We start from the raw sequence: 20,678 nt of genomic DNA, 5'->3' as shown, positions 1-20,678 counted from the left end.
ACTGGAGGGAGAGAGAGAGAGAGACACAGAGAGAGAGAGACAGACAGACAGACAGAGACAGACAGACAGACAGAGAGACTGATATTCAGATACTGACCTGTTGTAATGAGGAGTGGGATGACGAACCACACATAGATGAAGCAGACGAGGATAATTTGTCCCACCATGAAGAGTATACCTTGCAGCACGAACTCCAGGAAGAATGGTACTCGCACATCCACTGTTGGGTCACAATGACATATTGACTTTTTCTCCTTACTTTCTCCCTCCCCTGTTCCTCCCCTCCATTCAACCATTAATTATCATCATCAATGCCAGCATCATTTTTTATAATTCTTCTCTCCTAGGAACCTCCTGACCAGAAATCATTAAGACAGCCTCCAAGTTGCTCTGTCATCACATACCTGTCCCTCTCAGACTTTGACAGTTCTTTTCCTTCCCTTTCACCATTTCTAATATCGAAAACTTTCTTTGACACTCTTGCCATGTGCACTCACCGAATACTGTACTTTATGTCTATGCCATCTTAATGGCCTTTTCTTGTTCCATTCAGTAATTATATACAGGCTATCTTATTCATATACAGTAATCTCTCCCTTATCTATTGTCGCAATATCTGGCCTACAGCAATATCTAGTGCTTTCTGCACTGCTCTATTAACCCTATCTATCTATCTATCTATCTATTGCCAGACGCCTCAATCCCGTTTGGGGTGGCCACAAACAAATCGCCTCCAAGTCACCCTGTCCCCCGCCATTTCACTCTCCTGCTCCCAACTCACACCCCCTCTCTCATATACCTCTCCACCCCATCCCTCCATCTCATCCTCGGCCTCCCCCTCCCTCTTCCCCCCTCCACCTCACTCACATACACTCTCTTCGTCAGTCTTTCACCCTCCATCCTCTCCACATGGCCAAACCACCTCAGTATGTTCCTCATAACGCTTCCTATCACATCCACATCCACACCACAACGCTCCTTTATATCCTCATTCGTCAGCCTGTCTCTCCATGTGACTCCACAGGCTCCTCTTAAATAACTCATTTCCACTGCTCTCACTCTTGACTTGTGTCCTTCCAACAACGTCCAAGTTTCGCTTCCATACGTTAGAGAAGGTATCGCAATAATGTCATGTAGTAACTTTTTCACTTACATGCTCACTTCCCTGTTTCTTATCACTGCTTTCAAAGAACCAGCAACCTTTCTTCCCTGCTGTACCCTTTCAAGCACTTCACCCTCCAAACCTCCATCCTTACTCATCACACTACCCAAGTACTTAAACGTACTCACATTTTCCAATTCCTCACCATCCAACCTCGCTGTACATTCACTGATTTCACCTCTCTCAAAGACCATCACTTTACTCTTCCCTACATTCACCTTTAGATTCCGTTTCTTACACACTCTCCCAAACTCATCCACCAAGCCTTGCAGCTCCCCTTCGTCTTCACTCAACAACACAGTATCACCTGCAAACAACAGTACAGGGAGTTTCCAAACACTATCCTCTCTCACCAGGGCCACTCCAACATCCACTACCCTACCTTGTACCTCTTTTATTACCCCATCAATGTACAGATTGAACAACCATGAGACATGACACATCCCTGTTTCAACCCAACTTTCAAAGAGAAAAATTCACTTAGCTCACCATCCACACGCACTGCAGCCTTCGCACCATCGTACATACTCTTCACAGCATTCAACAACTTCCCATCTACTCCATATAGTCTTAACACTTTCCACAATCCTTGTCTATCCACCCTGTCATATGCTTTCTCCAAATCCATGAAAGCCACATACAACTTCTTTCCCTTCTCTAGAAACTTTTCCACTAAAGATCTAAGAATGAATATCTGATCTACACAACCTCTTCCCTTCCTAAAGCCTCCCTGTTCTTCTCCAACTAATTTCTCTGTTCTTTCTCTAACTCTGTCAATAAATATCCTACCATACACTTTTCCTATTATACTAAGAAATTTCTCTGTTCTTTCTCTAACTCTGTCAATAAATATCCTACCATACACTTTTCCTATTATACTAAGAAGACAAATGCCCCTATGATTACCACACACTTCTTTTTCCCCTTTTCCTTCGTACAAGGGAATAATTATACCCGACTTCCAATCCTCCGGGACTCTACCTTCCTCCCAGGCCAATCTCCTCCCTCAACACCTCCTCTGGCCTGCATTCTTCCCCCCCCCCTTCTCTCTCTCTCTCTCTCTCTCATCTATGGTGTTTTATGATACATTTTGGTTATTTTCTTTAACATTATATTGTACATATTGTAAATTTGACTTTATTTTCACACCTCCCAGGAGGTAAGGACACAAAGTAAAGTGACACAAGGAGAGTCTGGCCAGGTTAGTCTGGGTCTGTGTGAGTGTTGCCACTCACGAGGGTTTAATGTATTATTTTTTCTTTTACTAAGAAATTGGCATATTTTTACTTATATTCCTGCACATTATCTTATAATCACAATTGTGACATTATTACCCACCCCAGAAATACGGTAAAAGAAAATAAAAGTGACTAATTTTTTTTTTTAGCAACACTGTAAAATATTTATGCCACGTTTCTGTATTGCCGTATAAATATTTCATGCATAATAACTACTGTAATAAGTTTACTGTTCTTTCATATATTATAATACACACGTTAACATTGTATTCATATGTGTTTATCCTATTTGTCGTGCCTTTTACATATATAACGGGCGTTTCACATCGCGGGTTTGGGAAACATAACACCACTGTACAGAGGGTTGTGCCCCACCCTGGCCGCAAGTTTAGATTTGTCCTACCATAGGCCTTGGAAACAGGCTGTGAAGCCTATGCCCAGAGTCACACACACACACACACACACACACACACAAAACTACTAAGGCACTTTACAGTATAAGTGAGTGTAGGATGCATGAAGTGTTACCAGTACTGTACTGTGTTACATTTTGGGGTTGTCTGTGTAATGAAGCCAGTCACTGTGAGGCATGCTGTTTCCATAGTATAATCGACAAGTTGCCAGTGACATACCACAATGGTTGCCCATTTCTTCAAGTAGACAGTATTTGCACTCACCTCTCTGGTCAGAAAGGTGTATTAACAGGTATTTGGGTGTTTTTAATGGAGAAAGACATTTACAGTATATTATGCTAAATACAAAATAATGCAGTTCAGATTTTGCTGTGATGCTAAATGCATTGATAACTGATGCACAGTGGCCTCTGCCCAATCTAAACCTGTTACTATAGTCATGGCACACAACTCTGAGGTTGTCATTATCGTTCCCTGACAACCTAACCATCAACAGTGTGTCCGATTTTGTGTACAATACGATATGTGTGTGATTCGTGCATAATATGTTCGTGTATAATAATATTCGTGAATAATATATTCGTGTACGGTATAATAATATAATTCATGTATAATATGATACGAAATCTGATGCACTTTTGACACGTAGGTTGCCAGGGTACGATAATGACAATCTCAGAGTCGTGCGCTGCAAAAATAGTGGAGGTAGGGAAGGCCTTCATGGGTTCCCGTGAAGCTTCATCCCTTGTCATAGTAAGTGATCACTTATTTACTACTTTGTACAAATTAATTATTATCATTATTATTTTTTTTATTATTTTTTTTTTTTTAATGCCCAGTGATGCTCCTAGAGGTTGTATGTATATTACCTGTACCATGAATGTTAGGTATAATTAGGGGGGGCCAAATTTTTCATGAGGGCCAAAAAGGGGAGTTAGAGAATATTTTGGATTTCACCATACCAAATGGACACATAACATTGGTTTCAGTGGCACAGTACCATATGTGCACAGTGCTATGCATGGTAAAATTCAGTGATACATTAACTGTACAAATGGAGGTGTCACTGTCCTCCTCTCAGGCACTGTGTCAACTGCCTCCTTGCCACAATATCTCATTATATCTCCAATACAGCCACATAACGTCACCATGCTAACTGCTATAAGTATTTATCCTTCAGCTGACTGGTTCCTGTACTACAGCTCCACAATATCCCATACTGGGTATTTCTCTTTCTGCAAATAATGATTTTCTCTTACTTATTACTTCCAGAGTGCTGAAATATTCCCTGCATCATTAGCATCATCACCTAGTACATGTACAGTACTATATATTACCACCCAACATCAAACTATGCCCCCCCCCTCCTCCTATTCCCATATTTACTCTGGCTATTTCACTGCATTACAGTATTACTTATCTCTGTATTACAGTGTAATCACTTATCTTCCTTCCATTCATAATAATAATGAAAGACTGTACTTTAAACTGAAAATGTCTCAGAGACTCACATTCATCCAAGTCTCTTGAGAACCGGTTCAGGATTCGTCCAGTTGGGGTTGTGTCAAAAAAGCTCATTGGTGCTCTTAGGATGCTCATAAACATGCCACTGTGAAGTTTTGATGCTCCGATCAACACTCTGAAAATTCAAGAGCAAACTTTTACACAACACCAGGTTAACTGCTATATAAATTCAACTTCATTGTAGCCTGATAACACCCAATTGTATGAGACATTTAAAACCAGAAGGCCGCAAGCACCATTTTTTTTTTAATGAGAAAACCGTCCCTAAAGATTTTTTTATTTCTCAGCAACTATTGTAGATAGACAGCTGGGAATTTCTTTATTTTAAAGGTATGGGCATTCTATGGCCCATACCTTTAAAATAAAGCAATTCCCAATTGGCTAACTATAGTAGTTGCTGAGAAATAAAAAAACTTTAGGGATGTTTTTCTCATTAAAAAAAAAAAAAAAAAAAAAAAAATGGTGCTTGCGGCCTTCTGGTTTTAAACACCTCATACCAACCCTCCTTTGAAGTATAATACATGGATTTGAAGCTAGAATTCACTGTCCAGAATAAAAAGCTCATCTACAATGAGATCTACACTGAACAAGACCAGGTGGCTGTAAGAAAACCTGGTTGTGTGACGGCATCACTGTACTGCATGAGGTGATGGGCACCGCAATATATCCAACCCCTTCACTCCACAATCTCTCTTATATTGAATATAACTACTTAGCAGTAATCAGAATAGAATAAAAAGGCCTCATTGTAACGAATGGTTTAAGTTCTCTGTCCCTTCCAGAAGCATTTCATCTGACTCTATCATCATTATAATCCAGAGATCCTTTCCCACCCTTAGGCAGGGGGAGGAGTAGCAACGTCCAGACAGCCCAAATTTGTCCAATCCAGTGGGCCATGTTTCCATTCACTCACCATTCAAGCCCCCAGAATCCTGGCTCTATCTGATATGCCAAAAACATTCACCATGTACTGTAGCTTCAAAGAAACGTATCCAAAAGAGTCAATCTGGAAGCTGTAACATTAAAAAGGGGTGCCAAATGCCTGCTCATGCACTTCTTCTCAAAACATTCATCCAGTCAGCTTGATCTCTTGTCTATCCCCTAGCCTCACCGACTTCTATACCTCTCTTCCTCACAAACTCATCCACCATAACCCTCCACCTTCTCCTAGGCCTACCTCATCTCCTCCCTCCTTCATATTCACTCAGATATGCCTTTTTCACTATTGTTATTCACTCTTTCCACATGACCATACCATCTCAGTACACTCTCTTCAACTCTGGTGTCCACAGCCTTCCTTACTCCACATCTTTCACGAATCACATTATTTCATATCCCATCCACTCTCTACTCCACATACATTCCTCAGCAGTCCCAACTCCACTGCTCTCACTCTTGACTTTTCATTTTCATGCCGCACCATAGTCTCACATCCATATGTTAAAGTTGGCATTAACACTCCTTCATGTAAGCCTCATGCAGCTAAAACGCTCAAGCCTCTGTTTCTTATCATGGCCTTCATTGCACCAGCTACTTACTTTCCTTGCGTCACTCTACTTTCCACTTCTATTGCACATTTTCCTCTCTTTTCTATCACTGTGCCCAGGGATTTGAACTCTCTCACCAAAGCCAGTCACTCTCCATTCATTGTAACATCAGACTGGGCGTCAATTTCTCTCTCAATAACCATCACCTTACTCTTTTCTACATTTGCTCTTAAGGCATGACGCTCACATACATCAGCAAATTCAGTACTAGTCTACCAAGTTCTTGTCCGGTATCTGCATGTAGTACTGCATCATCAGCATACAACAAATCTGAGATAATACATCCATCACCATTCATTACCAGTGCCATCCTCCTATCCATTACTCGTGTTTTTACTTCTCTCATCACCCCATCCATATATATATACTGAACAACCACGGGGACATCACACAATCCTGTCGCACGCCCACAGCATACAACAAATCTGAGATATTACATCCATCACCATTCATTACCAGTGCCATCCTCCTATCCATTACTCGTGTTTTTACTTCTCTCATCACCCCATCCATATATATATACTGAACAACCACGGGGACATCACACAATCCTGTCGCACGCCCACATCGATCGTGAACCATTCACTTAGATACCCATTTACCCTTACGCATGCTTCACAACCATCATAAAAACTCTTGACGGCACCTTACAGCTTACCATCTCCACTGCACATGCGCAAAACCTTCCACAATCCTTCTCTGTCTACTTTGTCACATGCTTTTTCCAGATCCACAAATGCCATAAATACCTTATAGTCCTTCTCACAAGCCTTCTCCACTATCTGTCCCACTGCAAATATTTGATCCACACATCCTCTGCCACTACTAAAGCCACTTTGTTCATCACTCACCAGGACTTCTGATATCTCTCTTATTTTCTCTATAATAATTCTTCCATATACCTTCCCCACCACACTCAATAAACTTATGCCACGATAATTCTTGCACTCATTTCCTTCACCTTTATTTTTGTACAGGGGTTCAATCACAGCCTTTTTCCACTCTGCTGGCACAGTTTCACTCATCTATGCCTTCTTACATATCTCCAACAAGCACTTCATTTCACTCTCCCCACTACACATAATCATCTCTGCACACACCTCATCAACCCTGACTGCTTTCAAGTACAGCAAATCTCTCACCTTACCTTAATTTTTTTTCATAATCTACACATTCCTTCTCACTAAAATTAGCCCAGTCTCTCCATTAAACATTGTTTTACTTTCAAAAGTTATCATATTCCAGAGCTGGGCACCTCTGCAATTGCTTCCGCAATCTGCAATTTCTGCAATAGCGGACCGCATGATTTCAGTTGTGGAATTGCGATTGCAGCAAACTCGTCCAAAACTTGCAGTATTGCATTGCGGAAGTACTTCTGCAATCGCAATCCTGTCTGCAATCTCCCATGTGGCAGTCAGTGTCTGTTAGTACAGGCTACACCATGACTCATGAATATCAACTTCTGCAATCGCAATCCTGTCTGCAATCTCCCATGTGGCAGTCAGTGTCTGTTAGTACAGGCTACACCATGACTCATGAATATCAAGCTTGAACAGGATTCCTGGCCAGCAGTGGCAGCAGGCGAGGCGACGCTGCATCAGTTAGCAGTAGGGATGGGCGATACCAGGAGAAATAATTTAATGTGATACGATATGATATACCATAAGCCAGCATGGCAGTAAATTTTGTGGCACTCATAGCTAATCATGCACAACTGTTCCACAATTTGACAGATGAAGATCTTGAAGGCTAATGTAATGATGATCACTGAAAATACTTTTTTTTTATGATCTTACTGAGTTATTATCTGCAAGAGTAAGCACATTTCTACGAATTATCTATTTAAGTTCTATGGACTGCATTCTCCTGCTTGTCAGACTGATTTTCCTGAATGGAACAAAGGCTATTCCTTTTCCTTGTAATATTATTTTTGTAATACAGGATATGATTAAATTATTATAATATTAGTATTATAAGATTTTCACATGCCCTCACTCTGATACTAAATAAAAAGTGATACACATACACCTGAGTATATGTCAGTACCTTACGAAATTACAGTTCTGAGGAAGATAATTGTAATGGGTAAGTTTTCAGTAAATACATCAAGGTATAGGCAACAATTTTAAAATACAGTACATCATAAATGTCATCAATAGATTATAAATACAATAATTCACTACATTAACAATCAGTTTTGTGTGCGTGTATATGCCAACGCAAGATCGTGCAAGCAGAGTAAGAGAAGAGTTCTGGACTAATGTGGAAGTGTACATGGAAAAGTTTGGAAGGAATGAGAGAGTGTTTCTGATTGGTAATATGAATGGTAAAGTAGGGAATGTGAAGGTGGATGGAATAGTTGGTGAGTGGGGTGTGCCTGCTGAGATAGATGAAAATGGCAGTGTGTTAGTGGACACTTGTGCCGGGAAGGGGTTGGTGATAGCCAATACCCTCTTCAGGAACAAAATGATCCACAAGTATACATGGCGAGTGATGAGAAGAGTGGGTGGTGAACTGAATGAAAGGAAGGCAATGATTAATTATATGCGTGTGGATGAAAGGATGCGAAGATGTGTAATGGATGCAAGAGTTTAAAGAGGTTGGAAGAGTGGACTTTCTGACCACTACTTGGTGGTGGCCAGTATCAAGATCCAAGCAAGATGGAGAAATAGAAGAAGGGAAGGATGGGAAGAAGGAGTACTCGCAAGGAGAGTGGAAAGGTTACAAGAGGATAAGAAAATGGCAGAATATAAGAGAGAAGTAGCAGAACGATTTGGGAAAATATGAATTGGAGCAGATGAGGGACGTGGAAGGTGTGTGCAGGATATTCACAGAAGAAATATGTGCAGCATGTGATGTGGTGTGTAGGGTGAAGAGAAGACGAAGGAGGGTGCAAGGAACAGCGTGGTGGAATGACGACGTGAGAGAGGCTGTGGCACAAAAGAAAAAAGCATATAATGAATGGATGAGAAATAGGGGCGTGGAAGAAGTTGAGAGGCAGAAGAGAGAGTTATATGTAGAAAAGAAGAGAGAGGTGAAAAGATTAGTAAGAGAGAGTAAGAAGAGAGTGGATGAGGAATTTGGAAGGAAGTTGAGTGTAAAGTGGAGAGACTGTAAGAAAATGTTCTGGAAAGAGGTGAAGAGAGTAAGACAGGGTGGAAGTGAAGTTAGCAGGGGAGTGAAAGATAAAAATGGTAGATTACTAGTGGAGAAGGGAGAAAAAGTGAGCAGATGGAGAGAACACTTTAAGGAATTGCTGAATATAGAGGATGGAAGGAATGCAAGTATAAGTGGCTGGGGAATGGCTGGGAGAAGGAGGGGGGTGAGATGACAGGAAGAAATCAGTAGGATGGAAGTTGTGGAAGCAATGAAGAAAGTCAAAGTGGGGAAAGACCCAGGAATTGATAGAGTGTGTGGTGAAATGCTGAAGCATGGGGGAGAGATAGTAGTAGAATGGATGTGGAAGATGTGCAGATTGGCCTAGGAGGAAGGTAGAGTCCCGGAGGATTGGAAGTCAGGTATAATTATTCCCTTGTACAAAGGAAAAGGGGAAAAAGAAGTGTGTAGTAATCATAGTGGCATTTGTCTTCTTAGTGTAATGGGAAAAGTGTGTGGTAGGATACTTATTGACAGAGTTAGGGAAATAACAGAGGAATTAGTTGGAGAAGAACAGGGAGTCACTCAGTGTAGAGTCACCCATAGGCAGAAGGAAGAGGAAAGAATGAAGGAAAGATAGACAGAAGAGGGAGTGTAAGGTCACCCATAGGCAGAAGAACGAAGAAAGAAAGAAGGAAAGAAAGACAGAAGAGGAATGATGAATAAGAGAAAAGGACAGACACCCAGCAGCATTACATCGAGTGAATGGATGGTGAGTGCCACCACCTACTACTAATATAACATGCACAATTCACCTGGTTAATAATGAGAAAAAACTTTAAAACCAAATAAGCTGTTGAAACCAAAAATGAAAACTTTTTTTTACATGGTTTTTGTTTTTCATGAAAAATTTTGTTATTATCCACCATGCCTTTCACATACCATTATCTTACTTTTCTTCACTTTTATTTATTACTTTTATGCACAGACTCTGTCAAACTCATTTACTGTCTTTTGCCTGTCACTCACTTTCTGCCATGAAAACTGCATCATCAGCATACAAGCAGATTACAAGATTCCATTCCTTGTCATTTAGCCCCAGTTTTGTTCCTATACCTGCTGTCCTCATTTTCATCTTTCACTACTGCATCCATCCATACTGTATACTAAACAACCTTGGTGACATAACATTCCTGTCTAACACCCACAATAATGTTAAAAGGATCATTGAACTTTTTCCCCAACTTGAAACATATGGTACTACCTTCATAAAAGGATCATGTTGTCCTCAACAAACTCCCTCCAACACCATGCATTCCTAACTCACTATAATCTTTTCCAGTCCACCCTATCATAAGCCTCCTCCAAGTCCATAAATGCAACAGACACCATATTATTCTTTGCAATGTGCTGCTCCACTGAAGACTTCATTGTAAATATCTGGTCTGCACACTCTCTACCCTTTTCTAAACTCGCCCTGTTCCTCACTTATGATATCTTCTGTTATACTATTTAAGTTCTATGGACTGCATTCTCCTGCTTGTCAGACTGATTTTCCTGAATGGAACAAAGGCTTTCCTTTTCCTTGTAATATTATTTTTGTAATAAAAGATATGATTAAATTATTATAATATTAGTATTATAAGATTTTCACATGCCCTCACTCTGATACTAAATAAAAAGTGATACACATACACCTGAGTATATGTCAGTACCTTACGAAATTCACTTTATAAGTACCCTACCATATGCCTTTTCTGGTACAGTATACTCAATAAACTAATCCCTCTATGATTCTTACACTCTTCCTTACTTTCCTTTCCATTGTATAGTGGAAGTATTATCACTTGCCTCCAGTCTTCTGAAACTTCCCGTTTCCCATGCGACTCTACACACTTTGTGCATTATACTGACAGCCCCATCATCATCATCTACCTATCTATTGCCAGATGCCTTAATCACATTAGGGGTGGCCACAAACAAAGCACCTCCATGTTGCCCTGTCCCCTACCATTTCACTGCCCTGCTCCCAGCTCACACACCCCTCTCTCACATACCTCTCCATTCCATCCCTCCACCTCATCCTTGGCCTCCCCCCTCTTTCTTCCCCCTTCCACCTTTCTCACATACATTCTCCTCATCAGTCTCGGTCTCCATCAGGTAGCAAAGAGGTTAATTAAGAAGATATCTTTAGATACCACATACTGCATCTGCTTCTGTAATATCCTTCTTTACATCTTTCCACATTTCCTGTATTTCTTTCTATCTTAAATTCACATTCAAATTCTCTTCAGTTTGTCTCAGCTTATTTCCTTGTTCTACTTCTTTATTACTTAGACCATTCATTCTACTTATATCTATAGCTATTCTGATGGAGGTCATTTCTGCATCATGTAATTTAGCAAGTTCATCACACACTGCCCAGGTTTCGCAATCCTACAAGTGTTGGCAATAAGAGACACAGAGTCCTCACCTCTGAACTAACCATCCGACCCTTCAGAATAAAGTTACTACCAAGCTTTCCAGTTACTTTTCTCCCTAAAGGGATGTCTCTTTACACTCACACTTCATTTTGCCATATTTACACAACGCAGCTCTCAAATATATGTAACTTAGCTTCCTAAGTATCCCTCCTCCCAGTTATACTCTGCAGTTTTTTTTGCTTCCCCTCTCTTTTTTTATTTTCTATGCCCAAACCTTAATTTATGCATGTGTGTATATATATATATATATATATATATATATATATATATATATATATATATATATCTTATATGCACCAACTTCTCAGAGTTCATATGAAGAAACTGAAACATTCTGTGATGACATCTCCCAGATTATGGAAGAGGAAAAGACCACCTATACTATACTCATGGGAGACTTCAATGCGAAAGTTGGGAAATAAAAAAATAGAGAAGCATGTATGGGAAAATTTGGAGTGGGAGACATATGCTGGAAAATGCACCAATGGATGTGATAGACTTTGCTGTACTTATGACTTGCACAGCTGTGAGAAATACAGTATTACAATAATGATGATGATGGTGATGATAATGAATCATTCAACCAGGCCAAACCACGACTTGGATCCCTTACCGAAATGTCACTCCAATTCCTTTGATAATGCCGGTGGCAAGGAGCAGCAAGAAGCTTAACCCATAGACTAGCTGGTACATCCATAGCAGTGGGTTGTCGGTGATTTTCCCTCGCTTTTCTTCATCAGTGAGGGTTACATTCAAAGCTGTCATGTTCCCTCTCTCTTCATACCTCCCATCCCCCTGGGAAGATGGAGGTAAGGTTAGGAAAAAAGACAGCATGTGAAAACAACTATATTAATAATAATAACGATGATGATGATGATGATGATAATAATAATAATAATAATAATAATTTTCATTCATTGCCAGATGCCACAAATCCCGAACGGGGTGGCCAAGGGCTTAAAATTAATTGTTTTACAGGGAGAGGCACTAACCCTCCACCAACCCCACTTAACACGTAGGGAGAATAATAATAATAATAATTATTATTATTATTACTATTATTATTATTATTATTATCATTATTATTAATAATTAATAATAATAATAATAATAATAATAATTCCATCCATCCATCATCCAGTCCTATGTTGCCCCACGGGGAGCACAGGAGCCCGGGGTAGGGCAAGCTGGTCCTGATATTGAAGATGAGAGTGACCAGCCTCACTTATCCCTGAGTGGCAATATGTGAGTAATAAACCCCAACTACCCCTTGGATATAAACCTGCACCAGCTCAATCCAACTGGAATGTCTTAATTACTCACTACACCACCAAGCGCCATTAGTTCGTTATATGGTTACCATCCAGCGTAGTACATGGTTTCCTGGTGTAATTGAAGCCATTTCGCTTGTCTCTCTGTGTACAGCCACCCATAGGCAGATGAAAGAGGAAAGAATGAAGGAAAGAAAGACAGAAGAGGGAGTGTAAAGTCACCTGTGGGGAGACGGAAGGGGAAAGAACGAACGACAGAAGAGGAAAGAAGGGAGGAAAGGGCAGACACCCAAAGCAGCACTACATCGAGTGTGTGGATAGTAAGTGCCCCACCTACCACAAACAATAATAATAATAATAATAAGAAGAAGAAGAAGAAGAAGTAGAAGAAGGATAATAATTAATATTATTATTAATATTAATAATACAGTAATAATAATGATAATAATAACAAAGTAATGTAGTGGTGGAATAAGGATGTAGAAGTAGACTTAAAGAGAAAAAACTTTTCCAGGAATGGAAAAGGGGTGGGAACTGACAGGAACACTTGGCTGCCATGCATAGGGCCAGAAGGGAGGTATACAAGGCAAAATCTAAGTCTCAAAGACTATTTACTGGATAGTCTTCATAGTATCAAAAAGAAGTGGTATTTAAGGTTGCAATACAGATGAAGAGAGAAACAGGGATATCATAGGTGTACAGTATGTGAAGAATGGTAAAGGAAATGTTGTGGTGGACACTGGGTATGATAACGATGCTTGGAGAAAGCATTATAACCAGTTGCTGAATGAGGAGTCTGACTGGAACAGGGAAGGTTTGGACTCAGCAGATACAGTGTTTGGCCCTTGGCTTTTGACTGATGCTGCTACTGTGGGCAGGGGAATCAGCAGGATGTAATTGTGGAAGGCAGCGGGTGTGTTTGGGGTGACTGCTGAAATACATAAGGGCTCAGGAGATATATAATTGGAATTAGTTACTGATCTGATGAATAAGATTTCAGTAAAACCACACTACAACGGACTAATTGGGGCCCAAGCCATTCCGAAAAGAGCGAAATTCTGATAAAAGCGACATCTGGACTTCTTGCTAACCTGAATTTTTTCCAATACATCAGACGTTAGTCCAGATCGCAGCAATGGATTTTAAACTGTTTTCACTATCACTGCTGTACTGTACTATATTATACCTTCACTACAATAATCAAATGATATACAGTAATACATATAATAATACTGTACTGTACAGTGACAAACATGTCTTTTATTTACCTTATTGTGGTGAACACTGCTGAAGTGGTCAGGCAGTCCAAACTGCTTTTGGCTTTATCTGACTTTTTCCAATACCGGTACATAAAAATGTAGTCCAATAGCTCCTCAATTATGATAAAAGCGAATTCCGGTTTACTGAAGTCCGTTATATCGAGGTTTTCCTGTATATGTGATCGGCTTGTTTCAGATGTTTAAGTGAACAGTGTGATTTTAAATGTGTATACGTACCAGGGTGATGTCCTGGAAAGAGGAAATTACGGGGGCATAAAACTTTTGGATTAGATAATGAAGTAATGGAAGAGTGATGGATGGTATAATAAGGGAAAGAGTGAGTACTGATGAGATGCACTTTGGGTCTGTGTCAGGTAGAGGGGCCTCAGATCCAATATTCACTGTATGACAGTTTCAGCCAAAATACATAGGAGAGAAGAGGGAGACGTACTTTGTTTCTGTTGATTTGGAGAAGGCCTTTGACAGACTTCCTAGGGCAGTGATAAAGTGGGCAATGAACAGCTTGGGATAGAGGAGTGGCTGGTTAGAGCAGTTATGACAATGTACAAGGGTGCTTGCACTCAGGTGGGAGTGAACAGAGGTTTGAGTGATGAGTTTTCCATGAATGCTGGGGTGCATCGAGAGTCAGTCTTGAGCCCTTTATTGTTTTTCAAGGTGCCTGAAGCTCTCTCACGTGGTTTCAGAATTGGATTCCCATGGGAGATGTTGTATGCTGATGAAGTGGAGAGCTGGAATGGGGTACAAGGCCTTGAGAGTAAACGTGGATAAAAAAAAAAGGTAATGGGTTGTAATGGAGTACCAGGAGAAAATGATACTGGGAGGCAACTGAAGGATATGTTTCAGGAAAGGAGGTTGTGCATTTGTAACTCACATATCAAACACAATGATGCTCATAAATATACATGGTACAGAGGGAATGGGCATCGTTTTGAAAGGAGCCTGATTGATTACGTGCTCATAGAGAGGTTGATGCTGGGAATGGTTGCTGATACGAGGGCCGTGAGAGGACGATGCAGAGGTCTGTCAGATCATATGATAGTGGTATGCAAGATCAAACTGAAAGAAGGAGGTGGGCCAAGAGAGAAAGAAGCAGTCAGGGAGAAAGATTGAAAGTTGAGAAGCTGAGGATCAAAGAAATGGCAGATGAATACAGTACCAAAGCAAGGGAGGAGTCAGAATTAGTGAACTGGAATGAAGTAGATCTGGACAGCCTGTGGAAGGCATATAGGGATTGCTTAGTTAGAAATGCTTGAGTGGTGTGTGGTGTGGCAAGAGTAACAACAAAGAAGAAAGGTACAGCATGGTGGGATGATGAGGTTAAGAGAGCAGTGGAGGAAAAGAGGAAGAAGTGGCTAAAGTGGTTACAGGACAGGGGTTCAGTTGAAATTAGAACTGAATATACTGAAAGCAAGAAGCACTGAAGAGGAAAAAGGAGGAGGCAAATGATGATCTAAGAAGAAAAATGAATGCAAACAACTCTGAAAACAGGAAGTTATTCTGGAAAGAGGTGCAGAAATGTAGAAGTGAAAGCGGAAAGTAATGTGATAGTGTGAAGGCTGTAGGTGGTAGATTATTAACCCATGGGGATGAAGTAAGGACCAGATGGAAAGAATATTTTGAAAACCTGATGAATGGGAACAGAGAGGGCAAAGCGGCTGTAAACATGATTGGTTATGGGGGTGTGCAGAGAAGGAATGCTGTGCCAGGAGACATGACACTCACACAGGTGAGGAGCGCTGTGAAGCGGCTGAAAAATGAGAAAGCAGCCAGGGTTGGTGAGGTGTATGCAGAGATGATTAACCCGCCCCGTCCCGTCGACGTATGGGTACGTTGCAATATTTTGCATTTGCCAGTCCCGACGACGTACTGGTACATCGTGCAATTGCAAGGTCCCTAATTTGCACAATTTTCAATTTTCGCTCGTGATTTTTCGTACGTATACACGGGACACCTTCCTCTATTCCTCTACAAGATACCAAGCAGGGACAATGCCTTACACCGCATAACCTCCCCCCCCCCCTCCTACATGCCATTGTCTCGGCAATTCACCTGTTACCAGTGACCTGGCCAATAAAGACATTCAGGGCCAGAGTGATTCCCCAATCGATGACAACGTGGAGGATAAAGTTTACATAGCATTAGCTGAAGAAACAGTCAGAAATGATGAACAGGTAATGTGGCAAAAGAAGGTCAGGTATGGTGATGAGTTACTGAGTGAAACAATGCTTATAATGCCTATATTACTGTTTGAAAACCAATATACTCTCGTACTACATATAAATTTGAACCAAGTAAATAAAAAATACCGTTCATGAGTGGTGTGAAATAGTTACCCTCCCACAGAACTCGTTTTCTTTGGTGCCAGCCTGTTAATAAACCCAGTCAGGTAAGGAGGTACTGGTACCTGGATCGAGTATTTTAAACCTCAGGTGAGCGATTTCTCTATAAAATTTCGATGTTTCTCACTAAAAGTGGAGGTTTTAGCGCCCAAAAAAAAAAAAAAAAAAAAAAAACCTCAGGATTGGGGGGTGTTGGAGGTGCGAAATAGCTCGGGATGTGACGGGGTAAGTGTAGTGGAGAGAGTGGAGAGAAGTGCTTGTTGGAGATATGTAAGAAGGCATGGATGATTGAAATTATGCCAGAAGAGTGGAAAAAGGCTGTGATTGTACCCCTGTCCAAAAAAAAAAGGTGAGCGAAGTGAGTGCAAGAATTATAGTGATGTAAGTTTACTGAGTGTGGTAGGGAAGGTATCTGGAAGAATTATTATACAAAAAATAAGAGATATATCAGAAGTCCTGGTGAGTGATGAACAGGGTGGCTTTACGAGTGGCACAGGATGAGTCGATCAAATATTTGCAGTGAGACAGATAGTGGAGAAGGCTTGTGAGAAAAAACCACAAGGTGTTTGTGGCATTCATGGATCTGGAAAAACAATATGACAAAGTGGACACAGAAGGATTGTGGAAAGTTTTGCTTATGTACAGTGTAGATGGTAAGCTGCAAGGTGCCATCAAGAATTTTTAAGAGGGTTGTGAAGCATGTGTAAGGGTTAATGAGCATCTAAGTGAATGGTTCACAATCGGTGTGGGCGTGTGACAAGGTTGTGTGATGGCCCCATGGTTGTTCAATATATATATGTATGGGATGATAAGAGAAGTAAAAACACGTGTAATGGAGAGGGGGATGGTGTTGGTAATGAATAGTGATGGATGGAATATCTCAAATTTGTCATATGCTGATGATGCAGTACTACCTGCAAATACCAGACAAGAACTTGGTAGACTAGTGCAGAGTTTTGCTGATGTCTGTGAGTGCCGTGGCTTGAGAGTAAATGTAGAAAAGAGTAAAGTGATGGCTATTGAAAGAGAAAGTGACTCCCTGTGCAATGTTACAGTGAATGAAGACAGACTGGAATTGGTGAGAGAATTCAAATACCTGGGAACTATGACAGAAAAGAGAGGAAAATGTGCAAAAGAAGTGGGGCATCTCATTGCTGTAGTGCGGTGGTCTCCATTACAGTTGAGGCATTTTTTTGTGTTGGATCTGCAATTCTTCCAAGAGTGCTCGGTGAAAGAGCACTCAGAACAGATTGTGTAACCTGTGGGTTTAGGACAGTTGTTCATTGTATGAGTGTCCAGTGCATAGTATCTCATGCAGATGACAACACTGATGAAATTTTCTATTTCAGTTTGATGTTGTTAATGCATAAGTGAAATAGTTTGAGCCCTTCCAAGGCCTTTTGTGCCATTTTGGCATCTTCAAATTCAAGTTTTATGTTGCCTTTCTTGCCAAATTTTGTGAGCTTCATTACTTTGGCCCAGCTGGTTTTTGTCATTAGCTCTTCTTGAATTTCATCTTTTGAATGGCAATAAATTATTTCATCAACTTTGGAGCAAATGATGCTTCTGTTTGCTTTCAATTCCGGTGGTAATACCAGAGTGAAGCCATTTTTGTAGAGGGATTTTTTTTGTTTTTGAAGAAACCATTTCCTCAGTATCTTCCAACGTGGCTATGTTGATGATGATGAATTCATTTGATGCCTGTAGCCCATTAATCCTGATGCTGTATGGAGCTACTATTTCTAGGAGCTTAAGTTTGGTTTGGGTTTCTTGGAGGGATCTGTGTTTTATCTTAAGCCTACCCATTATTGTTAGTCATTGGAGTAAAGATGTGAGGGCCTCTAATAGGCCTTCTGATGGTCTGTCCTACCTAAGATCTTAGGCTTGTACCCTATGCTCCCCCCCCACCTCTAAAGGGGATGACCACTTGCAAGGCCAAAGGAGTACCTAAGATCCCTATCCCTGTTAGAGTGAAACCCACCCTGGTGATTTCTAAACCACCCTCGAATGGGGCCCCCTCGTGCATATAGTCTCAGGGTTCGGCGTCGTCCTCACAAGAGCATCTACAGGGCAGGATATGGACCAAAATAGTCTAGGGGAGTTGCCAGATCAGGCAAAGATTGATGGGGTGCAATGATACCAGGTGTGTACAGTGACATTCTGTCTTAAAATACAAAAGTAAAACACTCTAAGGGTTAGGGTCACTGTTTCACTATTACTTGACATCAGAGAGTACTGTGATGTGCACGGTGCAGTACCTGAGATCAAGAGCCCTGCTTGCTGCCATAGGTGAGTTTTTGTATGTACAGTACAATCAGCCACAGTCAGTTATGATGCTGTTCAAATATGGGGAGAGAGAGAGAGAGAGAGAGAGAGAGAGAGAGAGAGAGAGAGAGAGAGAGAGACTCTTTCAAGGTTACTGATGGCATTAAAACAAAATTAGGATTTCCACCCAGCATGTACGACTGTTACACAAAATCACTGGAACTTTACTTTTGCAGCTGAAACAACTGGATGTTAAGCTGCTGTTTCTTGCTAACCTGATAAAGTATTACACATAAAAACACCAAGAAAATATAATGACTGATAAACGGTGTGGACACCTTCGTCAGCATGATGATGTCATAAACCCGGGAATCAGTGGATGAATGATATCATCAGTGATGCATTTAAAACTTGCTTACATCTCTTTTGATGTCTGTAATACTACTGTGTTTCATATTCTTATTATTATTTTCCCAGAATGGGCCATCATTTCAGAAAAACTCTCACCTATTTACATTAATGAAACCTACATAGTGTAAAGATGGAAACAGAAACTTTATGAGCTCTCCTTTACCTGAGTTCTCCTCATAATGATGACCAGTCACTTGCAAGAATGGAAACTCAGGTAAGCTTCAATTGCAAGGTTCACATGAATTCACTTTAGCACCATATTTTGATGGTCAGTTGTTCTACCTTCAGGTGACAACATTCTGACAAGCCAAATGGTTTCAGGTAACAGAGAGACCATATACTGCATCAGGTGGTTACCACATAACCAAGAGAATGTCTGCAGGGGTAAAAGACACTCCAACCACATTTAACACCTAAAGCATAATGTCCAAGGGTTTATTGGGATTTAATGCTCAAATAATACAGCTCAGGGACAGGCATGTCGTCACACTCACCTAAAATGTCTAAACTGAGTAATATGATGGGAAAATAAAGGACTGGATGATAAACAGATTATCAACTTTATCAATATTCTCATGATATCCTAGAGAGTTTGGCATTACAGTTAGTTCTCAGTGTAAGTTTGGGGTGTGTTCACAAATATCTCAACTTTTCCCATACAACTAGTATCTTAAATTTAGGAAAACTGGCTTATTTTGTTTGGATATAGCTAGAGAACTTGAATAGGCAATTTTTGTTAATTTACCAAAGACATAATAGCAAAAAAGAGCATTAAAAAGTGAGCTATAACAAAGATTTCCTGTACTCACAACTGTGCAACAAAATTTGATGGCCACTATTAATCTTATCAATATTCTAGGGACAGTCCACAGATTCTGGCATTATTTAAAGTAATTTCTGAAGTTTTGTACGTCTATCAACACTTTGCCACCTTTCAAATGGCAACTCCACCAGTAGCTCACATATTCTGGCATTATCATTTGTAGCAATTTCTGGAGTTCTGTATGTCCAGCAACAGTTTAACACCCTCTGATTGGCAACTGTACTCACAACCCACCTGACTAAGCCAGTACTCGAGCCAGATGGCGTTGAACATGCGGGTGAGGGTGAACACCACAATAGCGAAGAAGATGATCAATGTAATGCACCATCCACCGCTCACCTGCCAAACATAACAGGCATGAGATAGGACATTCTGCTGACCAGAGGCACCTGGAGGCAGCAAAACTGGCAACAGCTAATACCTTCTTTGCGGTGTTCAAGTCTAAGGTTAGGCTACTGCATTCTAGAATACTGTACATGTATTTATAAGTAATCATAATCAAACTCCAGCTACCTCTGAAATATTCAAACCCATGTGCACAAGGCAGGGCTGTCAATACAACTGGTATTATACCACTAGACCACAAGGTGTCTGACTACAACAGTAGGCTACAGTAACGACTTTTCTAATCTACCTTCAGCAGGCGTGTAACTCCAGGCTCCAAGTGTAAATATGTCAGAGTCATCACCCCTGTCATCTTCAGTGCTATACTGCCTCCAGGTAACCACCTAACAAAGGACTGCTGTGACAACCACTTCTCAGGTACACTCTAACAATAACTAAAATATAAAAATGAAATGAACAACAGTTTCAAAAACATTTTCTA

The 20,678-nt window shown here is 40.6% G+C and overlaps 1 protein-coding gene across 1 annotated transcript in view; it reads right to left on the bottom strand.

Annotated features, from left to right (window-relative positions):
• The window catches only part of LOC145402098 (ATP-binding cassette sub-family C member 5-like), a 279,936-nt gene that overhangs the window by 37,177 nt on the left and 222,081 nt on the right, over positions 1-20,678 (bottom strand). Inside the window, exons 20-23 of the mRNA XM_080274212.1 lie at positions 20,087-20,191; positions 12,077-12,258; positions 4,325-4,452; positions 98-220 (exon numbers count right to left, since the gene is read on the bottom strand). Coding sequence (XP_080130338.1) covers positions 98-220; positions 4,325-4,452; positions 12,077-12,258; positions 20,087-20,191 — 538 coding nt within the window. The remainder of the gene's footprint in view (positions 1-97; positions 221-4,324; positions 4,453-12,076; positions 12,259-20,086; positions 20,192-20,678) is intronic.

This window comes from Coenobita brevimanus, chromosome 57 (assembly GCF_032717465.1).
Source record: "Coenobita brevimanus isolate Jiangsu-jjx chromosome 57, ASM3271746v2, whole genome shotgun sequence".
Classification (NCBI taxonomy): Eukaryota; Metazoa; Arthropoda; class Malacostraca; order Decapoda; family Coenobitidae; genus Coenobita; species Coenobita brevimanus.
This window is presented reverse-complemented; position numbering and strand designations above follow the sequence as displayed.